The following is a 27,363-nucleotide window of genomic DNA, read 5'->3' on the forward strand; positions in this document are numbered from 1 at the left end:
TGGGCCAACCAGCTATAAAATGAAACACATTGAGCATATCCATAAACTTAAGTATTCTTTTATTTTAATGCAAAATTCAAATTTTTTTTCCGCAAAATCCCATTCACAATCTCATTTTTTTGTACAGTACACTATGTCCATACATCCCCAATGAACACACTTACATGCATAACACACCAGCCAGAGTGGAATTCTTCCCAAAAATTTCAGTAATATTGCCCCAAATTCCAAAACCTGGGGAAAAATTACCCCTATTCCTGGGTAAAATGTATTTAAAACGACATGCTGCATCTCTCTTTGTTCATTTGCTTATTATTGTTGTTTTTTACGATGTTTAATAAATGTAATAACTATATTACTTATACTGTAGCAATATTTCATATAGTTTATCTATTACATTAATTATTTTAATTCATTAACTATATATATTTTATTTTGTTATTGTTAATTTGAATTTCCAATTTTTTATTGGAAATATTTGTAATTGTGCTTTGGCAACACATGTAAATGCCAATAAAGCTTATTGAAATGAAGAGTGAATGAGTTTAGCCGGACGACGTTGGGTAATACAAGTTGGGGAATAAAATGTCCCGGCAAATAAATGTCCTGGCATAAATGATTTAAAGTCTAAGAAATGAAACATGTCGCTCTTTCATCCATGTGAACAGAAATTAGAAGACCTCTCTGCTCACTTGGGTTTTCCATCCGCAGGAAGAAAAAAAACCCGGATTACTGTCACAGAACCTGGCAACCTCATAGCTCCTGCAGATGTCCACTGTAAACAAGCGGAGCATCCTTCCGTGTTAGCTACTGCAAGGCTAACCAACTTTCTCTCTCAGTATGTGTTGAGATTTCTCTCATAACGGACGCGGAATAATTTTTCTCATTGCAAAAATAAACTTTAAATTGTGACATGCTGTAAAAGTGTGTCCTAAAGCGGCTCGTTCACTACGTTTAGCATGCCAGCAAGCTAGCTAGCTAGCTAGTTAGCTAGCTCGTCTTGTAGCTAGACAGTCAGTTTGACAACCAACTTTACTGTTAGACCTGTCAATGTATTCTCAGTTATGTAAAGTCACGTCCGTGTTTTCGACACAAGCTAAACGATGATATCAAACGTTGTCACCATAATGTTGGAACATGTGTATGCACAGAAGGCGTTTGACTTTGAAGGGGGCTAGCGTTAGCCAGGTTAGCGTTACTGATACCTGAGATGGACAGAGCAGCAGTTAGACAGCCGTAGACACAGACGCTGGGCCGGGCGGGGAGCTGTGGTGGTGCGTAGCCTCTTCCTATCTTCTTCGTGATAAGTACAGGTTCAACGCTGAGCCTCACACTGTGTCTTTTCATTTCAGGTCAATCAGTTCATCTTGGTCAGCCAGTCCATTTGAGGCACTCCCCTTTCATCAGTATGATGACACTGACCTGACCAATGGACCTCTGCAGTGTCTGCTCAGTGAGAGGGTCCCGTTTGGAGGTAGATCATGAATGACAAACTAGTCTTTTTGGGCCTGCTGTACTTTGTCCAGGGCATCCCCTATGGCCTCCAGTCCTCACTGCTTCCTGTCTACCTGCGTGGAGCTGGTCACTCACTCACCCGCATCGGCTTCACCAAGATCCTCTACTTCCCGTGGGTCCTCAAGGTGCTCTGGGCTCCGTTGGTGGACCGCGTCGGCACCAAGCGTCGCTGGATTGTGGGGACAGTGTCTGGGCTGGCTCTGACATGCCTCGCCAGCGCGGCCTTGGCCCCAGAAGCACATATCTGGGGAGTGGCAGGAACCCTGTTGGCCATGAACTCCTTGGCCTCTGTCCAGGATATTGCTGTAGATGGGGCAGCGGTGAGCTTGTTGAAAGGTCGTGGGGAGCTGGGCCTGGGCAACACAGCCCAAGTCGTAGGCTATAAAGCTGGGTCGGTGTTCGCTGGGGGCGGCCTGCTGGCAGTGATTGACGTGGCCGGATGGAGCTGGATGTTTATGCTGCTGACGTTTGTGTACGCTGGCGTGGCCCTGTTCGTGTGGGGGGCCCCTGTGCTTGATGATGAGACTGTGAGGGGCCAGCAGGCAGACGGCAGCAGGAGGGGAGGGCAGGGAGCGGATCCTATGAAGCCGTGGAGGGTGTGGAGGAAGCTGCTGGCAGTGCCTGGCACACCGTGGACAGTCCTGTATGTCCTGACATACAAATTAGGTGAGTCTGATCAAAAGAGTAGTGCAAACTGCTCTATGGTTGATTTTTATATTTATATCTTCACTAATTAGACCTTATTAATTATTAATACTAATGTTTTTGTCTGAACTAACTGACATTCATTTGTGTTACAGATTATAATAATTATCATCAATCAATGTGGAAATGATTTCTAATTATAAGTATTTCTAATTTATTGTTAATTGTTCGATCTACTAACTGTTGCAAAAACAAACATCTTTAAAATCTTGTTTTGCTGGAAAAGCTGTCAGAAACCTTGAGATTTTATCTTTACAAAGATATGCAACAGATAAAAGTAGCAATTCCTTAGCAGCTTCCTTCCTTATGTAGCTGCAGATTAATTTACTGTTGGTCAATTAGCTAATTGTGGCAGATCTTATCATGTTCATGTTTGAAGGGTCATCACCTGTGTAAGGGAAGAAAGAGAGGTGGAAAAAGAAAATCATAGAAGAGACTGAAATAGGGCGAGATGGGAAACTTTATCAGCGTATTTAATTTGATGTATTTTTGCATCACAAAATAGACCGCCCCCCCCAAAAAAAGAAAACCATCCCTCCAACAATGAAAAGTTACATTTCCTGAAATGCTCTTTTTTGTCCCACTGTGAAGTTTTTTCTTTAGGTGTTATGTAGGGAACACAGATCGCCACTAGATGTCTCTGTTAACATATCTATGAAGGCGGAAATCAAGCGGATGGGGGGTTAATCTTTGCATGGCAGGTTATCATTTTGTAACAGGCCCTGTATGCACAATGGAAAAATCAGGCCCTTCTTAGGAAAAACTTTTTAAACAACCATGTGTAAACCTAAGTGTTAACTAAGTTTTAGTTTAAATGCATTTTGAGAATATGTAACTTTTGAACCATTTAAATCACACGTTTCACTTTGTAAATGAAAAGTTTAATTTATAAGCAATAAATCCACCAGTACTCATTTTAATGCACTTTTGCTGGTACACACGTACTCTCCCCCAGTAGCTTACAGTGGCTACTATCAGCTAATGTTTTCAGAACTTCAGTTTTGACGGACTATTGAGTCAGTTAGCTGACTTGTGAGACTCTTCTCTACGTTTGCTACTGTAACACTACGTTTTAATATTTGTCATTATGCTGCAGTGGTCACTTTTTGGGCCATAGTGGCCACTGCTCAGAAAAAGTCACACACTCTACCTTTTAGTTCATGCAGATAGTCTCTTTTTTGTTTTTTTGTCAGTCAGTTAACTAAGTAAAAAAGTAAAACATTTTAAGTAGTTTTGAAACAGTCAGGCTTGTGTGTGGGAGAGAGAGAGAGTTGATATGACCAGAGTTTGGTGTTTGGTAGCAGAAGGGGATTATGTAAGGATTAGTGTCTTTGTGTCTGTGGCGTTCAGAAACTGAAATGAAAGACGGCGCATCACGCTGATGTGTGTTTATGTGTACGTGGGTGGTGGGAATATAATTGTGTCCTCACATTTGCATAGTCCTTATTTGTGTATGTCCATGAATGTATATGTCTTTGTTTTTAAATCGTGTGTGTGTGTGTGTGTGTGTGTGTGTGTGTGTGTGTGTGTGTGTGTGTGTGTGTGTGTGTGTGTGTGTGTGTGTGTGTGTGTGTGTGTGTGTGTGTGTGTGTGTGTGTGTGTGTGTGTGTGTGTGTGTGTGTTTTGAGAGAATGTTAAGGGTGGCTTGGTAATCGGATGAGCCCCAGCAGACGACACTACTAGACAAAATGTGAAGGCTGGCTGGACCCCCTAATCTGTCTAGGGAGCAGCCCCCCAGCACTCTCTCTGTCACACGAGCACACACGCTATCGGAGTTCGCTCACTCACTATTCCGACAATAATTTCTCCTCGTGTTTTTCAGTGATTGAGCTCTGTCGATACACTAACAGCCCTGTCACTTGTTAGCATTTTCCTGTTATCAGTCAAAATATTTCCCACCTTAGTAGAAAGAAAGATTGTGTAATATTTTAGATTAGGCCTGGATGTGCCAGCATAATTGCCAATGTGAGACAGTATTGTTTTTGTTCAAGGGGTGCGTGGGTATGTTTGTGCGAGACTGTGATCTGTCTGTCTGAACCCCCCTCCGCCACACACACACACACACACACACACACACACACAGACCCCTCTCCCTCATCTATCCCTAATGAACTCGGAGTTTGTGCAGCTTCCAATGCTGTGGCCAATCATTGACAGCCTCATGTCTGTTACTGTAGAGAACTGTCTCTTTAGTCTCCAAGCGATAGACAGAGGGGGATTGAAGTAGGCCCTGGTGAGAGAGAAAGTATCAGGAAAGAAGGCCAAGGTGGAGGCAAAAAAGTGAGATTTTGAGTTGTGAATACCCTCAAATGTTGGATAGAATCATTCCTGCAGCTCAAACACAGAGCAGTGATTGCTGAAATGGCAGTCCCTATTATTTTTAGATAGTGCAAACGCTATCGTGTTAGTTACTATAATTTGACAATTTGAGGAAAATAACTATTTTACTGCTATTTGTCTGCTATAAATTAATATTACTTTTATTGCCATATCTAAATTATTGTTCATATTCTTATGTGCAGTTAACTGCAATCCCTGGTGTAAGGCATGCTGCAATTTTGCACTACTTTCTAAAAGTAGGGGCACTGAAGGTTTGACAAGAGATGTAAATAATGGTGAGAAAAGGTGGAGACTTTCTCTGGGAACTGACCAGGTGGACGGAGGGAGGGATGGATGAACAGAAATAGAAAAGCTTTGTTCAAATACCCTGCTTTAACCATAACCTCTGAAAGAGATAATGATATAAATGTGCTAAACAAAATACTCGAAACTTATCTCAGTAATTCGAGGCTATGCATCCCAAAAGCACTATCAGCTCCCACTTTCAAAATAACACGTAGCCTTTTAAAAAACCTTTCATAACCTTTATATAGGGAAGATTTCCTGAAGGAATGTTTTTGTGGACAGCATCAGTTTTAGTTGGTGGAACTAGTGGTGAATACTGTCTAGAATGGGGGAACATGTTCATTAGAAAAGGACAGTGTAGTGGTAACAAAATGATTGACGATTGAAAATGAAAATGTTTTGTTGTCCTGTTACATTCCCGTATTGTCTTGAAAACCTTTAGTCCAGTCTGCAGGACTTCATGACAGAAAGTGGGTAGAGTTGGTGCTGGAGTTCTGAGAGATGAGAGGGAGGTGGAAGAGTGGGAACGAAACAAGAGACTAACTTCCGGGGGGGGCTGGTTGGCGCAAAAGAGGGACAGAGGGCAAAAGAGGGACCGCAGGGAGGGAGGGAGGCTGAAGGAGGGAATGAATTAATGAACAGGCACCACATGGTGCCCTGAGAGAGACGGAGAGTAAAATGGCAGTAGAAATAAACACATATATCCACGCTGAAATATTAAGGTGAAAGATCTTTCAATATGTTCTTTTTAAATTCCAAATGCAACATTTGTTTTGTCTGATTACTTACTGATTGCTTTTTGGCAATGGATAATAAAAGAGCTGCAACGGTTAATTGATCAATCGATTAGTTATCAAATGCTGAATTAATCGCCAACTATTTTGATAATCGTTTAATCGGTTCTATGTGTTTTTAGGAAAAAAAATATAAAAATTCTCTGATTTCAGCTTCTTAAATGTGAATATTTTCTGGCTTCTTTGATTCCTCTGTGACAGTAAACTGAATATCTTTGATGTGTGGACAAAACAAAACATCATCTTGAGGTTTTAGGAAACACGATCAACATTTTTCACCATTTGATGACATTTTATGAACCAAACAACTAATCGATTAATCGAGAAAATAACATAAAAAAACTCGAATACAATTTTTCAAATTCAGACTTCTGTTACGTCCCAAACTTTTCACTCTGGTTGTGTGGCGGCTGTCATGTTTTGAATCAGGGCATGCCTTTGTTGAGCATGTTATCCATTCTAACAGGTTCATCCTTGAAATATGTCTCGGGGTATTGAGTGTAGATTCAAATATGGCAATTTCATCATCTGTGTGTGTGTGTGTGTGTGTGTGTGTGTGTGTGTGTGTGTGTGTGTGTGTGTGTGTGTGTGTGTGTGTGTGTGTGTGTGTGTGTGTGTGTGTGTGTGTGTGTGTGTGTGTGTGTGTGTGTGTGTGTGTGTCATATGTATACCATATGTATACCCTGTGTCCGTCAATACAATAATATTCATAGGATATTGTGAAAGTGTTTATAGTCAAGGGCTCTGTTTATTGTTTTGTCCTTAGGGAGTCTAAAGATCTGAAACGAAAGTGTGCATTTGTATGCACATAGGCCCCAGTGTGTGTGTGTGTGTGTGTGTGTGTGTGTGTGTGTGTGTGTGAGACTGAAGTATGTATAAACCTGTGGTAATGTTGTTGTGCAGGGTGGCTGGGTGTCCTCAGTGGTCTCTCCTGCTCTACCGGCTCTTTTGTTTAAGCTGGAGCAAGGAGGTCATGATTTGACCCCACTGTCCTCGTTGACCTCTCGCCCTCATCTCACCCTTATCCCACTCTGATCCCTCTGCCACCCAACCCCCCCCCCCCCCCCCCCCCCCCCCACCACCACCACCACCACATATGAACTGTATGTATATGTTATATATTCACACACACACACACACACACGGATAAAAGTTTCATGTTGAATTTGCAAAAAGACAACTTTCCTAAAACAAGTTAGACCGGTAAAGACGAGAAATGCTGTGTCAAACTGTTGGTACCATTTATTGTTTTTTATTGAAATTATGTGCATGAAGACGTTTACTTTTGTCTTTTGCTTTGCGATAAAAAAATAATAAACATCCAGTATTTTACAAGTTGCCTTCTGTTGTGACCTCGGTGACCTCCCCTTGTGCCCTCAAAGATACTTTATGTGAAGCAAAGAAATCCATGTAACTAAAATATTATCTTGTAAAAGGTTAATAACTTAGATACTAAAACTTGTTGTTTCGTTGTTCATAGATAAAAGCAGATCAATAAAAAAAAGTTTTCCAGGGCCTTTAATGCTAAATTAATTTTCCTTTTTCTATGTCTTTAATTCAGATATTTTTGACCCTGCTATGCTTGCAAGTCTAGTAAATGAATTTGCCATGAAAAACCTTTATGGGTGCTACACACCAAAGCAACTGTCGGCTGTCTGAACTCATCTGAATGTCGATGAGTGTCAATAGTCCAATTTGCGGCGGTGTGTTCCGCACCGTCAGAATGTGGCCATCTATACTCGTCGGTAAGCTGCTTTTCTGCCGATTGAACATGTTGAATCGATGTCGGAGTCTGTTGATGAAAGAGATCACTCTGATTGGCTGTTCAGATTTAACGAATCAAGAGCATGAGAAGAGAAATTAAAGTACGAAAGAAAGCATACGAGGAGAATGAGGAGGGTAAACGCTCTCAAGACTTAAGAGGTTGGCTGTCAGCCAGTTCATCTTCATCCGTCAATCTGGGTCGACATGGCTGTTTGGAACGAAGACGTTGAGGATCAACTGATCAACGCGAACCAAGAGAGGCTGCCTCTGTGCGACATTACAGAAAAACGATATCCGGCTTCCCTTTCCGAATGATGTACAAAAACTACCGCCCCCTGCTGTATGGAGCCTTATTTCCTCTCATGCAGGCGCAGAACGTACGAGCTAGTTTGATTTCGTCTTTGTGGCCAGACGTATATGCGACCAGAGCAGACACAGCAGGCGTTCTTTGTCGATGTAAGTTGTTTGACGTGGTGTCCGTGTGTCCCTACCTTTGAACAAGTGGGATGAACAAAACAACTTTGCCTCCTCTCGCTCCGTCACTCCGTCTTTCTTAATGTTAAATTGTTTTGTCTCTCTGAGCTCAGTGTAAACATAAACAGAGACTTTTCTTTGAGCGTGCCACCTCTCCTCTGTTTCCTCTTCACTAACCTCCTAACAATGTCTATGCTCATCTGCCCTCCTCCTCTTCCTCTGTCTTCAACTGTCTTCATCCCCAGCTGCTCTCCTATCTCTCCAGTCATGTTTAACTCACATCTTATTTTTCCTATTTTTTAATAAATGCATTATGATTGTCATTTCCTGTGCTGCATCTCAGTATCTACTTCACTTCCCCCACTTTTTTGCCAACTGCCCCCCCCCCCAACACACACATTTTCTTTATTTATTTATTTATTTCTCATTATCACTTAACTTCGTCCTAGTCCTCCACTTTTCCCTCTTTCTCATCTGCTCTATCTTGTTCCACCCTTTCCTCTTTCCCTCCACTCTGCTTGTTAATCTTTGCGGCTGTTTAATGAAATCCCTGCTGAAATGGACAATTGTTGCTTTGAGAATATTTATAGAATATTATAATCAGCCTGGTTTTGTGTGTCTGCAACCCCCCCCCCCCCCACACACACACACTTTAAAGAAATAATTAGTTGAAGGCAGGACTGTGAAAGCTCTGAGCTAAACAACAGGCAGACAGGCACAGGAGCACAGCACCATGGGTAAACAACCCAGGCATCATGGGTGCTGCAGTTGCCAGTGTTGACTTTTATTATGACTAATATGGTTTCTGCACAGTTGATGCAGCTCAAAACAGTTCAGTGCAGAGGATGACAGATATAAATGTGAATAATGCACAGGGAGGGTAAAGGGTATCAGTGCAGCTCCCACTGGGTGTGCAGAGCGATGGTAATGCTTTATATCGTGAAGATCAACTAAAAATTAAAGTAAGATTTACACACATAGCCGTCAAGACATTTGTCGTACAAATTTGAATTTATTTGTCATATTAACCAGCAAAGTCCTGCTTTACTCTTTGTCTTTGCAACTTTTAACCAGACTCTGAAGATCAATACAAACCGCTTCCTATCTGCTCTGAGAGCTCAGGCCCCGGGATCGATCCGCGCGTATAATTGTTCTCTTTTCCCCAGAGGTGAAGTAAGGTTAATCAATGACAAATCAAGCTATCAGTGCGTCATCATCTTTTATTTTCTTTTGTGTGCATAGTATTTTAGGACTTAACAATATGATCTAAAAGGGAACTGTATGTGATATAGGGCTGAAAGTAATGATTATTTTCATCGCTGACAAATCTGCAGCTGGTTTCTTTCACTTAACTTATAAATCACTTTGAATCTAATGTCAGAAAGTAGTAAAAAGGCCAATGAAGATATTGATATCAATTGCTTATTTTACTGTTTCTAAACAACAGTCCAAATATGTTTGGACTGATTTGCTATTATACGTGACTTAATTAACCATTGCAGCTCAGAGCACACAGTATGTCTGTACAGCAAAGAATCAATGTGGATGAGAAAGACAGTCATGATATTGGTCGTAAAGGCAGTTTACTGTTCGGTCTGTAGTTCTTTGTCTCCTCATTTCTCTTTCCCTCTTCTCATTTGCCCGTCACCATACTGTAACGAAAGTAACACAAAACAAAACCCATTTGTCTCTCAGACAGGTAGATGTGATTTGGATAAGTCACCACGAGCCTGTCTCATTGGCTAAATTCATTTTCACCAACTTGAACGCAGTCCTCCCTGTCTGTAGTAACTCTGTGTAAAACATGTAGCAGAAGTGAGAAACAAGTGTGTCCTACACAGAGAATCCACATTTCCTACCCCACCTTTCTGCTGGGTTTTTATAGTGGTGACACTCGTGGGCCTGCTACACTCCTTATCATTGGGAGCTTCTCAGCTTTCTCTTATTATTATTTTCCTTTCAGTCTTTCATGTCTTTTTTCCTCTTTCTCTATTTTTGTTTGTCTCCTGGCTGACTGAGTGTGTGAGTCGTCAGTTGTGTTGCGTCGTCTTTGACAGCAGTCTGGGAGCCAAGCTGTCACTCACGCAGCTCCTTGGTCCCACTGTCTTTCTGAAGTCAGTCTCCATTAATATAATAATGGCGTATAGTCAGTGCCACTGAATATTTTACTGTAGTGTTCAGCAGAACATTACCACCACACTCATCGCCACACAGAGAAAGTCTTACTGTCTGACAGAAACTTTTTATTTCGACTGAAAGGTCTTCGTGAGGTCTGTTTCATCTGCGGAAGTTTTTTGTGTTTGTGTTGTGTTTTCCACTTTGTGCTTTAGGAAAAGTGCTAGGCCCCTGTTTGATAAATTGACTGAGGTTATTCTTTTTCTTGTCAGGCATCTATTATTGACACTTTCTAGGAACAGGCCTAGGTGCACCGCGTGTAAGTGTGCTGTATTTGATTCCGCAGGCGTCATCTCAGGAAAACCATGTCGATCAGTCTTGCAGGCTAAACAGTTTGGTTCAGCACGCTCATCGTGTTGGGCTGTGATTGGAATAGACGTGTGTACTCAGGAGGTGTCTTGCATACTGTGTGAAAAATAGAAAGAAACAGAAAGAACATAACACATGGTGTAATGATTTTATATTTTACTCTGCCGCTCTGAATTGTCATCTGTGTATTTTACCGGATGATTAATTCCAGCCCTCCCCTTGTTTCCCTCTTCTTGTCCTTTTGTGTGTCGTCTTCCTTCCTACTCCTGTCACTGTGCATGCAGGTGAGCAGGGTGCAGTGACCATGTTTCCTCTTTTCCTTTTGGATCACCACATGACCGCCAGGGAGCTCGGCTTCTGGAACGGCGTTATCGCCATGGGCTTCTCCATCTGCGGGTCGTCCCTGGGAGGCCTGCTGCTCGCACAGTTCAGGTTGACTTCATCAACACCGTCGTTCTCACCATCTCTTTTGGTTTTCACTTGCTTCACCATGGCTGTTTGTGTATCGCAATAAGTATTTAAAGACGCTTTTCAGTAGCATCATTTTTCAGGGTTATACAATTAACTGGAGATCAGGGTAAAATGTATGAAAATGACTGACAATCAAAGGCTACACAATGTGAAAAACCACACCCCCAAATCCACATCATTTCATGAGTTGTCCAATATCCACTTCAACTGCAACAAACAGTTAACTGTTATTTTCCCATTAAATCAATCAATCTTTTGTTACATGAAATAGTCAAAGAGAAAATTACCCATCACATTGTCCCAGAACCTGAGGGGATGTCCTCAGATGTCTAGTTCTTTCCTTACCAACTGTCAAAAACCCAAAGGTATTTGATTTACTGTCGTAGAACACTTTAAAAACAACCAAATTCACAAAGAACAGTTTCATCTCATCCAAGTCCATTTGAAATGTGTCAATAAGAGTTTTTGATTAGAAACACAGCAGTTTTACACAAAACAAAAATGTTGGCATCATGCTTCCAGAAAAAGAATAAAAAGTTCAGTGCTACATAAACTGCTATTACACAACACAAAAAACAACCAATGTATTTTGAAAATAAGTCAATAAGCTAAAAATGTAAAGTCAGACCAATGTTCTTCTGTAAGAAGACTTGTCGTAACAGCAGTGAGACAGAAATGGAAGAAGATCGATAAAGTACAGTCCACACTTAATCTTATTAGATGTTGCCATCATCATACTCCTCTTCTTCACCCTGCTGCTTTTCTTCTCTTCCTCATTCAGCTTTCTTCTCCCTCCTTTACCTCACTATGTGCCCCTCTTCCAGTTCAGTTCTAGTTTTTTTTATTACTCTTCATACACTCTTGATGCTGGGGGGGGGGCTTGCGTGTGTGCGTGCGTGCAGTAATTTAAGTAAACAAAGCTCTGTTCCAGAGCTCAGGGACCTCTGCCTGGCGTGTGGTGTGAAAACAGCATGAGCAGCAAATCCATCGCACAATCACGCGCTGAAATAAAATGCAGCTCTGGTTGAATTTAATTCTCAGATTTACAGTGATACTAATATGTTAAACTTTTGTAAGACTCTCTGATCAATATATAAAATATAATTGCATTACAATATATCACATTAAACATACTGGGATAAGATGTAACCACTGTGTTAAAATGCCAGTATTCTACTTTAATGTGATAATGCTGCACTGATATACTCAGTGTTAAAAAGGCCAGTTGGTAAAAAAAATTACATCAAGAGAAATTTATATAGGAATTTATTTTATTTCCATTTTTAGATAAGTAATCTCTGTCTTAATTGTATGATTGAATTTAACCTTTACATGTTTTCCCCCTTCAGCATATTGACATTGTGCTGTTTGTGCCTGACCTTTATTGCATAAGTCTACGTCTGCCTATACTAGGATCACGTTATAGCACAACCCTGCCCATGGCCAGTGTGATGTAATGGAAAGTAAAAATAACAATGCAGTTATTGAGGATAATGTGTTACTTCCCACATCATTTATTACCCTACTCTTTCAGAAAACATCCAGCCATAATTCCTAACTTCCATCCATGCCAAGAAAATATTAAGCTATTCAACTAACTTTTGCCACATTACATCAAGGGACACAGTTTGTCAGTAAATAAGAGGTGAAGTTGTGTCATTTTTCTTTTTCTGCTTTTCTGTTAGTATGTTCGTACAATATGTGTTTACTAAATGTGTACTATGTCTTGCTCTGTGCTCTGTCTTTCTGATGTCGGTCTTTTAGTCTTTGTTTTTTGTTTTCAGCTGGCTCCCAGGTTTTCGTTTCCTCTTGTAAAGTGACACTAGCAAACACAGAGCATTTTTTGGGGGGGAAGGGAGAGCACTATCAAAAGATGTCATTGTCATATTTTGGCTTTTGATCTTTCGTTCTTTCTCTCCATCTCACTTGTAAAGGAGTGTGTAACTTGTAAGGGCAGTAAAATGCTCTGTAGTACAGGTACATTGTATAAACATCTTATTCTGCTGAAGATGGGCAGAAATTCAGCAGGAATCTCAGGTGTAACTAACAAGCCATTCACTGGTTGTAGATTTTAACCAATTATCAGTCTTATTGTACAGTAATTCACTGAGCCTATACACTGGATCAGTATCTGTTCCGATAGAGCAGACATACACATAAAATCCAGTGAAATTTTAAGATTTCAAACAAAAAATGGAGCACTGGGTTTGGATTGGTTCTCAACAGAGTTTATGTGTCTAATTCTGTATTGAGAGAGAATTTTTTTATTTTAAAGCCACGGTAGTTGTCAATTATTTAAACCCACAATGAATGGAGTAATCTGGAACAGACAAATTATGAAACCTGGAACTGAATTCCCTGCGTTACACTAATATGTGTTATATTACAGCTGACGAAATTAAATTTGATAGGAGAAATTTTTTAAATGATGGGAAAAGAGACACACATTCATGTGCTGATGGTGCAAGTCAATGATTTCCTTGAAGTACATTCAAATGTAAGACTCAGTTGTAGATTTAGATGTAGATGGTAGTGTAAAATGTTGTATTTTTCCTTACCTCCTCCTATCTCTCTCTCACACACACACACACACACACACACACACACACACACACACACACACACACACACACACACACACACACAGAGAGAGGGGGGGGGGGGCTGTGCAGTAGACTATGGCCCTACCTCTAAAAGCTCAGTTGGAAGGTTTGTCCTCCCCACCATCAGAAACGGCTGAGTGGTCAGTGAGTGACCCCCTTTACAACTGCCACTGGCAACCTGAGAAGATGGCTATTCTTATCTGGGCCCGACCCGTGTGAGGTGGCAGCCAGGCAGGTTCTCTCTCTCTCTCACACACACACACACACACACACACCTCAGCATCTCTTGAGAGTGCGTGATATGAAAGGCTGTCATTGAGAAGGGAGGTAAAAGAGCAGCAGAGAGAAGAATGTCTTTAGCATGTGAATGATGCAGGATTGGTTTTCTGCGTGGAAAGGGAGAGAGGGTGAGACGAAAACATACAGAGAAGGAAGGAAAGGAGAGAGAGAGAGAGAGAGATGTGTTGTACAGAAATTAAAAATATATAAAATTAAATAAAATAAAAAATAAATTGAATTCAATTGATTTAAGGTCTATATTACTTGATATATGGGAAATATGGAGACCGTTCAGTATACATTTTTTATAATACTCTGCAATGAACTGCATCCACATTCACTCACTCACACACACACATACACACAAACACAAACACACACACGACCCTATTTAATCATGGTATTTGAAAGGAACTTGACATTTTGGCAGTTACCCTGATCTCTGGCGGTCTATGACACTCAGTCTACTAGAGCTGGAATGATTAGTCTACCAATTAGTCAGTTGACGACTGTTTTGATAATTGATTGCTGTTTTTTTTTTTCAAGCTACATATTTAATGTTTTTCTCCTCAAATGTGAGAAATTACTGCTTTTCCTCATGAGCAGAAATGTTCAAAGAGTCTTGAGGGATATCAAAAGAAATGTCACAAATTTAAAAACATGGACTCATATTGTATTAACCTTGAATGACATTTAAACAAACGTCAAACATAAGTCAATAATAAATGAAATGGCCGAACAGTGAACAGGGTCAACCAGGGCAGACTGGGAATAATCAGTTTAATATTTATTAGACAAAATTAAAGTGTTATATCGGTGTTTGGTCGACAAACATGGAACTTTACATCATGGAATTAAACTTTTTTATGGTTTTACTCTCTTATTGTTATTGTGACCAGCAGATCGCTATGTGTGTATAAGGCCCGTTCTTCTTCACTGCCTTTTTTACACGTAAATAATTACATGCAAAAAAAACAACAACCTTAGACACAACCTTTGAGTGACAGGCATTCTCTGAGTGATTGGCATTATTAATCCCTGATGTCACACAACAGTGCGAGCTCTTTTGTGTAAGTGTTTTTGTGTGTTTGCACGTTAACAGTGATTAATTATCTTCCTCATGCTGGGGATCTCCTTAGGTTATTGATTACGTCATGAACCAAACCCCACAGGGGGATGATTTTCTTGCACTAACAGGGATCAATTAGTGTCTGGGGACTTGTTTACTTATGTATGGGCATGCATGTTAGTGTGTGCACATCCGTGTGTGTGTGTGTGTGTGTGTGTGTGTGTGTGTGTGTGTGTGTGTGTGTGTGTGTGTGTGTGTGTGTGTGTGTGTGTGTGTGTGTGTGTGTGTGTGTGTGTGTGTGTGTGTGTGTGTGTGTGTGTGTGTGTGTAATTGTTCGTGACATTAAAAGAAACATAATGTCTCTAATTTTAATGATACCAACCTTGAGTCACTGTCACTACACATCACACTGCTCAACAATAACACTTGTGACTGATGTTGATGAATTCGTCTCTGATACTTGGCTTGTTTGCTGCTCTTTCCTCAGTATCGGGGCTATGATGCGTCGCGTGTTTGTATTGCGAACAGTCAGCATGGTCTTCCAGAGCTCTCTACTCACTGTACTGGAACCATCACCGCTCATGAAAGGTGAGAAGCGGACTGAAATACAGTCACAGAGGATGGGTTGAACTGGAACCTAGTTTCAACACATATTCCTAATTGCCATGTTTCAATAATGCAGTTTGTCAGGGGCTGAGCGGGTAATGAAATGACAAGAAAATATACAATCTCAATACAAGTGCTTAAACACTGATACAGGATGTAGGAGTGGTCCTGTTAGGTTACCTGTTATTTATACATTTTAGTTTAAACTGTTGCTATGTTTACGTCTGGCGTCCACACTACTAGTTGGTTTTTGAGCCCCTAAAACTGAAACGCTGTGAGTCCTGTTTTAGTTTGAAAACTCCAGGGTTGCGTTTTAGTCTGGGTGGGCAGAACCTGTCTCCCACATTCGCATGCTGATTGGGTCACGACTCGATTACCAGCAGTGAATGGAAAGCATTGGTCACACTGACTGACGGTAACAGTTCCACCTTTTTGTCAGTTCAGGCATAGAATTTTTTTGCCATTGCTGGTTCTCATTTGTAGTATTTTCCTTCTTACTAGGCAAACAACTACAGAGAAGACGATCAGCTACTGGCAGATGACCAGTGAACGTGGATGGTCATGTGTTTCAGGTGCATTAGTTGGGACAGAGATCATTTCTACTATGTCCACATGGAGATTTCATTTTAAAGCCGGTTAAAAAAGAAAATGTGTTATTTTGGACGTTGCTTCAGTCTAATCCTCTAATCCCTTGACTAAACACAAACTCATTAAAATGCAGGTACTTGTAAAAAGACAGCTTTAGGTCATAGATGTATAACCTTTATGTTGACAAACACATTGTCTTGTTCATACTGACTGAACAGTAGGTTAACTATAAACTTTTTAAGTTGCTGTTTTTTACAAAATCATTTGAAAATGCTCCATAATCAGTCATACACACTATAGAATTGTTTAATGTGCTGAATGAAAACTGTCTAAAAGTAATAAAACTGAAGGCTCAGCACCGTGAAACTGTGTTAGAGAAGATGAACAATGGTCACAACTGTGCTTTCACCAGCAATGACCAAACACACCTACAGTAAACAGTGATGACCACCAACTTCACTGCAGCACTGTTGCATTGTGGTATTTCTCTGAATGTGTTCAGCCCCTGGATATTTGTAACCTAAGGTGTACGTGGTCCATTCTTTCTAATGGCAAAGGAGAAAATGTTAGCAGATTTTTGTAGGTGTTGCTGGCAGGTGAGTAATTTGATATAAAGGTTAAGTAATATCCGCACAGCAGGACTTGACAATAGACGTGTACCCACACAGTGAAAGCTGTAAATCCTTGTGACGCCTTTCTAACTGCAGACATCTGTTCAAAACTGAGTGGCTGTCCATCAGCTCCCTACAGCAGTGGTTTTCAAAATTGGGCAGGGTCGTAAAAAGTTGTTGTAGGATAGAAAAAAAATTAAAAAAGAATAAGAATCACTCCATGTACAATCTTGGGGCAAGACGCAAAAATTGTTTAAATATAGGGTGAAAGAATTTACTGATACCTTGAGGCGCTGAAATCCCCAAAAGGTTGGGAACCACTCGCCTACAGTACAATCTTTTGAGTCAGATGTTCAGTATTAATCCAGCACAAGATGTACATGATGCCGAAGACGTTGACAGACACTAGCTGTCTCTCTCCAGAGAGGCATTCACTCCTTAATGTCTGACACGTGTGATTCTTTTGCACAGCCAGTCGCAAAGCATTTGGGATTCAAATCCACACCATTCATCTCTGCCGGAGTTGTCTGTTCCCCTATCAAACCTCTCAGACTGAAAGTTGGGGCCTCTCCCTCCTCCACTTTGAACCCAGAACAAAGATCTCGGGAAAACTCAACCGGAAAAGAAGAAAAAAAAAAAAGAAAGAAACAGCAAAACATTCGGTTTCAGATTTTTCAATATTACATGATAACCCTCCGCTTCCCACTCCTCCAGTCTGATCAGTCGGTGTATCTGTGTGACTCCAACAGTCTTGTGTCGCTGACTGAAGAGTCTTATTCGGCAATAACTCTGGCGGCTTGAGTGAATAATTCAGTGTTAGCGGGAGCAGAGACAGTTAGGCTCAGTGGTTCCTCTGTGTTTCCCCACTAACACTGCTCTGCCACTTCCCCTCAGAGGATACACTGCTCGTGTTTTGGGGACAAGGGGGAGGTGGGGTAGGTGGTGGGGGGAAGGAGAGGAGACACTTCGACAGCTTTACCGTTTACAACTGCTTTGCCTCGGTACTTTGACTTGAGCAGTCAACATTGTAAAATTGATGATTTCCTGCTTTTCTCAGAAAAAACTTACTGTACTGTTTTTTAATTGACTTTACTGGCATTTGTTTGTTCTCTCAGGTATGGCTATCCTCAGCATGAGTGTTCAACACTTCCTGGGTGGTCTCATCACCACGCTCACCTTCACGACCATGATGCATTGCACTCAGAGGGCCGAGGAAAGCATTCAGGTGAAACCGGAATTTTCTCATGCTGAACTTGTTCTGGAATTGTTGCTGTTATGTAATAATTCCTTGTCTCGCGTCACTTTCTTTCCAGTGTTAATTGTCTTGTGTGGTGTTAGGTCATCTCCTGTGGCTCAACAAACAGTCAACCATCTTTCTTTTATCTCCTCCCTCCTTCCTTCCCTTTTTTCCTCTCAGCTTTCTCGGTTTAATTGTGCTGCTTTGTAATGTTAGGTCATTTCCTTTGGTTGTCAGTGGGGCTGGAGATTGAAATCATCAGCAGACAGTAGCACACCTACTGTCACCTATACCTGTCAGTTCTCATCAGCTGTTTCCACCTGCAAAATCTATGCAGACCCAGTTTCTTTTCATTGCCCCCCCCATCCCCACACTGGCATTGTCTCCTATCACCTCACTCTATTTCTTTGTCATTCTCTAGTCCTTTAAATGCTCTCTTTCCCACTCTGACTTTTTCCTCTCCTCCCTTGTTTCTCCTCTTTGACTTAACTCCTTTTGTCCTCGTCGTAACTGGGCCACTGCTGCCTAGAGGTGATCGTTGTTCACACAGCCGCTCAGACGTCACTCAGTCAATCTCTGAAGGTGACAAATTATCATTTAAATTGCAGTCACTCTTCAAGTGGAGAAGGAGGGGGGGGGGGGGGGGGGGGGGGGGAATCACAGGGGGCTGCAGCACAGATATTGGCATCTGGTCACATAAAATAAATAACAGGACAGAGTCAATCGCAACAAGTGATGATGAGAACCAGGTTCTCATGACACATATACCGCTTGATATTTAGTGTGTCGGTGTGTGGACCCGTGTTTGTATGTGCGTATTGCGGAGAGGAGAGCATTAGCTCACCTGTGTGTGTGTTACTGAAGGTAGCGCTATCCAGTGACAGAAAACTGATAGTGTGAGTGCTTGTTAACGATCCCCAGGAGAAAGAAACCGAATCTGTTAAACAAGTTGCTCAGGATAAAGGCACTCCACTTAGCTGTGGTCACACAGGCTCTGGGAGCTCCCTACCTCGGCCTGCAGACCTCAGCCACAGCTCCGATACAGTCTCAGCTCGACACCAGTTCCTCAGCTCTAATGGAAGTCGGATTCATTTCATTTGCAGTCGCTGTTTTGTTCGAGTGAGAAATGTTCTTCACGGAATGTCGCGACCCTGCGGTTGTTGATGACAGCAGAAATGGTACAAACCAAAACAAAACTGTCAGTAGAAGCCTGTGGCCTTACTGAAAAATAAAACAGAAATGGAGTCAAATCAATTATCAAAATAGTTTCCTGTTGATTTTTTTGTCAGGGTAGCAATTGTTTTTTTTTTACAAATTGTTGCTGCTCAATAGTTTTTTGTCCTGTAAAAGAAATTAGCCTAAAGTATTGTTTGTAGATATAGTGAAGAACAACCTTGTTCAGCTGGTGTGTTAAGAACAAGTTTCAATATTTCATATTTATATGAAGGAATGGTATACAGGTATTTGTTAAACCAAAGAGACAAATCAGTCTAGTGAATGGATTTGTTCGGTCAATTGTCTAGGTGTCACTATAGTCCTCCTGTTTTTTGGACTCACTTGCTGAATGTGGTGCTTTTGGACAAAGGGAGGAGGCTCAGAGAGATTAGGTAATCGCTGCCTCTCTCTCTCTCTCTCTCGCTCTCTCTCTCTCTCTCATTCCATCTTGAAAGCCTTAAGGCTGGGATCAGATACTCTTCTGTGTTTGGCCTCCTTCCATCGTCTCAGGCCATGATCTCACGCTGTCTCTTTCAGGCTTCCAGTTTTAGTTTTTTTGTTTTAAAGAAAAAAATCAAACCACACTTTTCCCTTGTTTCCCTGTGTCTTGTGGCTAATTGTTCTGTGTTAAAGGTTTAAGAGCAATCAAATGACAAGTTGTGCAACAGGATAGAATGAAGTTTTACCTTCTCCATCTATGTTACACTCTCACTTTCCCATTTACGATGATCTCCTTTTACTCACAATGTTTGTCTTTCTTTCCCAAACTCTCTCTTTTCCCCTTGTCCCTTTTCCTCCTCTCACGTTCCTTTACCTCCCCCTTTTTATCTGTTTTCTCGTCATCCCTCCTCCTACTCTCCTGTCATCCTACCTCTTGGCTGCTGTTCTCCCTTTAGTCGACCCACTACAGCTTCCTGGCGACTCTGGAGGTGCTCGGGAAGCTGACGTTCAGCGCCCTGGCAGGAGGCGTGGTAGATTTGTTTGGTTTCCAAGTTGCCTTCCTCTTCTTCCTCACCCTCTCCGCCGCGACGGCCCTGCATGTGTGGACGGCTACTTTCACTGGTGCTCTCAGGGAACACCAGCTCAAGGAACAGCCCAAATGAGATCAGGATCAGGGTGCAAGGTCATGATACGGAGGCATCTGCAGGTGCTGAAAAAATGTAGAAATATTTTCAGCTTGACTACCAGTATACAGACACCCTATAATGCCCTGAATCCCATTAAATATACCAATCATGACAAATAATTTCAGTACAGAAGAACCTGAGTAAAAAAAGATGAATATCCTGTTCTGCCAATATTTAAGGAGAAATCAGCCATGTGGTTAGGTTCTCTATTACAGAGCATAGTTGTTGTTTCTTTTCACTGGCAAAAATGGCCTTACATTTTATGTTGCATTTCAAATGTCTGGAAAAGTCTTAATATTTAGTAGCATGATGAAACTTTTAGAAACTGATGTAGGAGCAGATTAGCATTTAACATGTCTATTGTTCTGGACAGGATGGGATTGGTCCATCCAGTCAGTGTGATGAACTGATGGGTTTAGTGTGCTGGGACTTGACGTACAGTCAACATAACACGCGGAGCTGATAAGCACTTTGGGAAATGTAATCAAAGCTGTTTTTTAATCATCTGAGCCATTTTCATGTTTTAAATAAGCCAGCAATAAGAGCAGTAGCCAAAAGCAATATCACTACTTTGTGATGCTTGTTCTATCATATTGTTCTGTGTACGAATATGTTTATCAGTCTCAAGAGTTCAACGGTTTACAGATATAAACGAATGCATCTCAACTACCTCGCATCAGCACCGTAAGGTAGGATGCATTGGTGGCAAACGCAGAGTAGCTGCACTAAGTAGAGTTTAAACACAGACTGTGTGACCATAGCCGTAACAGTTAGCCAACGTAGATTTTCAGCTAATGTCTATTTCACTTCAGAAAGCTGTTCAGGAACATTTATTCTCTTAATCACTGAACTTTCAGAGTAAAACCCTGCTTTAATCTACAGGCGCCATGTTTTCTAGCAAATTTCGATATAATTTCCTACAATGAGCTGATATTTAGCTGTAAATTGTTAACACACTGTCCAAGAAAGGACAACGCAGTATGATTCTAATTATGATGGCAATTTAAAAAACGTGTTAGTAAGTTATAGTATTATGTAAGCTCCTTTTCATTTTGAATTTTTGAGGGGAAAAAAAGTTTCCTTGAAATTAGCTGTAAAATGCTGGAGCTATGAAATAAAGCAATACCAAAATCTTTGTTTTCTTTTGAGCTTAGCAGGTGAACCCCGACAGTTTACTTCCCATTGGAAACCTCAGCCTTATACACTGCATGGTGCCATCATGTCTCCGTTTTCCATCAAATAATCACACTCAGTTTTAAAACATGAAAGACCGGTGCCATTGGTAAATTGCAGTTGCTGATAAATAAGTTTGACATTTGTGTTTTATGTAAAAAACAAAACAACTAAAAACTGACTTACTCTCATTGTACTGTAAACTATAGAAGGGGAGAGTAAAACATCATAGACTGACGCAGGTGAAAGTATTAGTAGATTTTAATTCATCGAATTGATAATTGTGCTGACGGGAGACAGGATGGACTGGTTTCAGTATTGACAGTGATCTCAGCAGACTTGGCAAACTAACAGCTGGTCACCTTCTGTCGCCCACATAATAGTCATGTCATGTCATGTCATGTCTGTTTTATCCACTTGTTGCAAAGCACATCTCTTGTCTCTCAGCCACTGTATAGCCAGAGATTTGCACAAAAATAAAGCTGCTGAGTGAATTGGGTAGAGACATATTTTTGTGTGTGCGTGCGTGTGCGTGAGAGAAAAACAGAGTGAGAACTCTTGTCACCATATGTGACCACGTCTTCTGTCCCCAGGGGAGAGATCCTGTGAGGTCTTTAAGGACGCTCCCACCTTCGAAAATCCACTGTGGCTTATAACCGCTCTGAACGCCGTCTCTCTCTGCAGTGTATTGGCTGAGGGCTACGGGAGTGAATAGGGCCCGTGTCACAGGATCCACAACTCGTACAGCTCTAATGACACAACAAATGCAGTGAAGGAGGATTAGACCAGCTTACACGGCCCCTCAATACACCTCCACTTCACACTTTCTCACCAGGCCTCATTATGTGGGTGGACTGTTTGTGTAGTGGGATCGGCGACGCAGGGATAGAGAGGGAGGGTTTGAGGAGAGAGGCTTATGTTTTATCCACCTGCCATTCTCAGCAGAGAGCAAGCGTCGATAGGGACATGTCTTTTGAAAAGGCCCACATGATCCCACAAGCCCATCTTAACGTTTGAGTGCTGTATGTAACAGAGGAGGGGCCTCTTTCGGTTCTTTGCTTTCTCAGCAGTGTGAGATCCTGTTGGGAAGAAAAGACACCAAACCCAGAATCACCTTGGACTGGAATGAGTATTTATTTACTAGGCATTTGGGATGGTGGAGCAATCCTGTAACTGCTCCAAAAAATGTCACCTACATTGCTGTTATGACAAAACGCCGAGTTGTCTCTGTGATGCCGACTGAACATGTGGTCGAAGTTAACCAAGAAAATGGGAAACCTTAATGATGGATGATGTGATCATATCACAAAACCCTCCTCAGTAGATGGGATGTGGAAATGTTAATTCAAATTTTTTTTTGGAGCACTTCAACAAGAAGAACCAGACCTCCGGAGAGTCAGAGGCCATCTGCCTTGACCTGCTGGATTGAGAGGAGAGAAAGTGATGAGAGAGAAGACATAGAATAGAAAAAAGTTGTTTAAATGTAAAGAAAATCATATTATAGATGTAATAATGTCAAATAATAACAATTCTGAACTTTATTTATACAGCGCTGATCTAAAGAAGGTTACAAAGTGCTTTACAACATACATAGGACTAAAACAGCACAGAAAAAAACAAGACAAAACAAAAATAAGAAAGATAATATAAAGATCAATTAAAACCAGTTTAAAAGTAGGCCTTAAAAGGCCTTCCTGTGAAAATATGATTTAAAACAGGTTACATATTGCTGGTAAGTCTAATCTCCTCAGCCAACTAGTTCCCAGAGCCTCGGGGGCCTGTTGGCAAAAGCCACCCTTAGTTACCAGCCTTGTCTTATAGGAACCACGAGCAAGAGTGGGTTAGAAGATCTTCGGTTACGGCTTGGAGCGTAGGGAGTTAGCTCTGGAATATAATCGGGGGCCAGACCACGCTGAGCTTTAAAAGTTATTAAAAGAATCTTAAAATCAAAATACAACCAAAGGCTCCAGAACAGCTGCTAAATGAACCTTGAGGTGCGATATATTTTTTTTTTAATGTCAACTGCTGTTTCCAAGATGGAAAAAACAACAACAATCATTCTCAAACTCAACAGCGGCACTTCTCTCCTCTTAATTACTTTGGATCATCCACAGAGCTCACTATAAACTGTTTCCGCTGGGACTATTTTCTTTTGTAAATAGTAAGAGAAACGAGAAATGTGTTAACTGCAGGTACATCATTAGGCAGCCTGCAGTTTTACAGGCCCGTGTGCACTTGAGAGTGAGCAAAGGTAGGTGGTAGGTGGTCTGGATCCTACAGTGCTGATGAGAGTGAGACCTCCCACTGCGCTTGCCAGATTGGCAGAAACCCCCTGCGGAGTGTCTGAGCATGTCTCGGGGCCTCCATCCCCGCCATGGTTACCGTTGTAACCGCAGACTGGTGGATTTGATGTGCGTGTTTGCCTCATGTCGTCCGTTATATTTGTAGAATATTTCCCAGTCATGGCAATTGCATGAAACAAGCGTGAGAGAGGCTGGATCAATTGATCAGGCGTGTGTGTGTTCCTTACACTCACAAGTGTTATCACAGTAGCAGGGGAAGCTTCCCTTTGACAAAAGTAGTGCACGTGGCACTCATGTCCGTCCATGTGTGAATTCCTGAGCTGTTATCATCCGAGTTAGATTCCCCAACGTGGAAGGTAAGAGAGGCTGTTCTTTTATGTCAGCAGCTATTCCGTTTCAGTCATTAACAATCAGGCTGGGGCGCAAGTCTGGTCACATCACCAACTTTATACCCGTATCACACAGGAGGCACAGCAAACGAATAGGCCTGCTCATTCACCCTGTGCCAAGACTGAGCTGCTAGATCACTGCGTCACAAGACGCACCACAATGACACGCAAACAATGGGAAACACAGAAACAATATGGCAGATATTTTCAAGAGCGACCAAGAACGGAGAGAAAGTCCGCTGACCGCTGCATTCTCTTGGCCGGCACAGTAACCCCTGGGGAGAGGAGGGTGGGAGGGAGGACAGGAGGTAGAGAATGCAACATGTTTTAATCTCAGCAAACAAAGGTGTTGTATCGCTTTTTTCCCCCTCCTTTGTCTCTGAGCGCCCCGGGTGGAGAGAGGTGTTGGCTTTTTGCGCTGCTTTTGTCCTCTGGCTGGCAGAATGGCCTTCTGGGAAACTTGAGTGGGCAGGTGGAGGAGCGATCGGCAGCGTCAAGTGTCACAGTGTTTCCTCCACTGGTGTTTACTTTTTGTTTATTTGCAGAATGAGAGACATGGACACCTCTCTTTCTCTCTCTCTCTTTCCCAAGCTCAACTGCTCTCGGTCTTCCCACAGGTTTGCCCTTGGTCTTTGTTTTTCCTCCTCTGTTTCTCAGCTAACTTGGTCGGCCACTCGGCTCCGCTTGTTTGCTTTGAGTTGTTGTGCTGCTGGACACTTTTTTGTTAGAAAAAACCCAGATTTCAGAGTTCATTGAATTGTTCATATACAGCATCTGAAGTGATTGACAAAAACTGGGCAATGAATAAAAAACTTTCCCTTTTGAAGCTCGTATTGATAGCACAATAAATCGTACAGTAAAATGTATAATTTCTGTAGCATAATTTTAGATTTGGCAAGTACCGAAACAATTAAGTTTTATTTTGGAGTTAAGAGCTGTAATTTTTATAGATATTGGATCTAATTTTGGGGATTTTTACAAACTTTAGGACTACATTTATCTGCAGCGCATTTGTTCTTTTTGTAAACCATGGTGATATGAAACTAAACCTGGATTTAGGAAAATATTTTCATACAGGCAGACATTAAAATTGCTATTCAGTTGGAGGGAAAACTGCGGGATACACATTGTTGGGTTATTCACATTGAAACATTTATTTTCAAATAGTCTGAATATAATATGCAAACATAATAAATACTCATTTCACAGTGTTACAGCCATGGTAATAATATCCACACCTAAAAACAAAGGCAAAATACATAAAACATTGAAAGAAGAACAGAGGGATGAACTCAAATCAGATAAGCAGTGTTTCAGTTGAGCGACTGTGTGACAAATCATTTCTGATAATGCTGGAGAGATCTCCGTATTATGTTGCCTTCAATTTCCTGTGGTAATCTCATAGTGGTTTAGGCCACAAAGGAGGACATCTACCGTGTTTACTTCAAATGTGTGGCTGCAGTACAGATGGGTCAGAAATCGAAAAATGTAAAGAATGATAACAGTCATATCTGTGAATCTCATGTGTGTTCATGCTTCGTCCTCAGGACAAACCCCGAAGAGGAAGAGGAAACTAGAGACATTGCTGACCAGGGAAAATGGAGGAAGTATGGCAGCTTTAATGCAGGACGGACAGAGGAGCAGTGAGGGTTCAGTTTTTGCTGTTTGCCAAGACACGAAGACCAAGTCGTAACTCTAGCCCACGACGAGACGAGCGTTTTTTCTTCCACTGCAGGTGGGCAGATAGCTTTACCTGCTGCTCACACACACCTGAGTGTAGATCACATGACCTGATCGCCTCAGTGGGAACAGGCAGAGGGATTCACAGCAGTGAAAAACACAGGGAATAAAGTTTTCAGACTGACTGAGCTGAATGAATTAAATTTATATTTTCAGAGAGAATTACAAATTATATGAAGACAGTAGACGTGTTACTGTGTTAGAATCCTCCCCCCCCAAACTCTAACGGAAAATATTAATAGGACAGTATTTGCCTATTTCGAGTCTTAAAATTTGAAAAAAAAAACACATCCAGCACATGGCCATTTAGCTCATTCTGTTATTTCAGGGTGTCTGATAATCGTGTTTGGGAGAATTTTCTTTTTGGGAATTACCAGTGCTTGAATACAGTTAATTTAAAAACGCACACACACACACACGCACACACACACAAACACACACACACACACACACACACACACACACACACACACACACAAAATCCTCTGATCTTAATTTAGAAACAAACATTCCATATTGATGAGAGCCTGAGTAAAATTTTCAATTAGCTTCTGCTGAAATGCCATGGAGTTCACCCTAAAACAGCCTCTGAGCAATAACTACAAGCATGACCCTACTGAATAACTTAACATAAGAATGCATTTTATGTTCTGTACTCATTACATTAATAATACACAACTAATTTTCATACAGGAACTCTGCTCCCTGCCAACATAATCATACTTGTCTATTTTTATCTACAGGCCTTTAATTGGCATGAATATTCCAACGAGAGACAAAGAAGAGCATGTTGAAGATGCCAGCGTAAACAGTGTGTGAGTCTCCAAGAAGAAGAGAGAAAGCGGCAGAGAGAGAGAGAGAGAGTATTTTACAAACAGTACAGTAAACCAACACGTGTGCACAGACATGAGTTCATCTCATCATCACACTGTAGCTTGAGATGGAAGCTCTGGTATTTTGAAACTGGTGTTTATAAAAAACACATTGTTTGTTTATTGTGTGTAGTGTAGCATAGTGTAATGTTTGATATAATAATAGTATAATGTATATTTCAGTTGTTTTAGATTGTGGAAGTTTTAAAGGCCAATTCCATTTTATCAGTCACAACTAACTAAAGAGTTATTGTTTCATAGCCTTGGCCATTACATATGATTGATTAATTGCCGTTTTTTAATTACATTTCATCATAAACAAAGTACAGCAGATATTTTTTTTTAGAGGATAGGCAACAGTAGAACACTTTGGATTTTTCATACCATCCATTGCTGAAATCAGTTTTGGTTGCAGCTTGTTTAGAACTTTATAGTGTCTAAAATCAGTTTGATTATGCAATCCATCTTCATTAATTGTATTGCAAAAACATGAGGATATTTCAATAATGGGGATTGTGTTCATTTTGGGTTAGCAACAAAAGCACACAATCAAAACAACAAGTTGTCACGCACAGTTACATATCCTTGTGAAATTGGCGCCGCTGGCCATTGGTTGGCCAGTTGTGGCTTGTTGGCAATGTATTCCCTTCATGCTACATGGTGAGTCAGACCACTGTGGGGTTAAATAAAACGCTATGGTGCAACTATTATAACTTTAA

General features: G+C 41.2%; 1 protein-coding gene across 4 annotated transcripts; it reads left to right on the plus strand.

Annotated features, from left to right (window-relative positions):
• The first annotated feature begins 640 nt into the window (after positions 1–640).
• Positions 641–27,363, plus strand: mfsd3 (major facilitator superfamily domain containing 3). Of its 4 annotated transcripts, XR_004794476.2 has the most exons (7): positions 641–838; positions 1,353–2,181; positions 10,646–10,793; positions 15,271–15,371; positions 17,704–17,813; positions 25,580–25,767; positions 26,516–27,363. XR_004794476.2 is itself a non-coding variant. In XM_035639031.2 (6 exons), the coding sequence occupies exons 2-6, from the start codon at positions 1,482–1,484 to the stop codon at positions 25,607–25,609; spliced, it is 1,089 nt and encodes a 362-aa protein (XP_035494924.1). In that variant the 5' UTR covers positions 641–838; positions 1,353–1,481; the 3' UTR covers positions 25,610–27,363. The 4 variants fall into 4 exon arrangements, 3 of the variants coding, with proteins under 3 accessions (XP_035494924.1, XP_035494921.1, XP_035494923.1); XM_035639031.2 differs by having other exon boundaries at positions 25,580–27,363; XM_035639028.2 differs by lacking the exons at positions 25,580–25,767; positions 26,516–27,363 and adding an exon at positions 19,937–21,834 and having other exon boundaries at positions 655–838.

Source organism: Scophthalmus maximus, chromosome 19, assembly GCF_022379125.1.
Source record: "Scophthalmus maximus strain ysfricsl-2021 chromosome 19, ASM2237912v1, whole genome shotgun sequence".
NCBI lineage: Eukaryota > Metazoa > Chordata > Actinopteri > Pleuronectiformes > Scophthalmidae > Scophthalmus > Scophthalmus maximus.

Bases quoted from the DNA above. Each gene is read 5' to 3' on its own strand.
- mfsd3 (XM_035639028.2), top strand. From the start codon at position 1,482: ATGAATGACAAACTAGTCTTTTTGGGCCTGCTGTACTTTGTCCAGGGC. The intron at 2,182-10,645 runs GTGAGTCTGATC...CTGTGCATGCAG, and splicing joins TGTCCTGACATACAAATTAG to GTGAGCAGGGTGCAGTGACC. The intron at 15,372-17,703 runs GTGAGAAGCGGA...TTGTTCTCTCAG, and splicing joins ACCATCACCGCTCATGAAAG to GTATGGCTATCCTCAGCATG.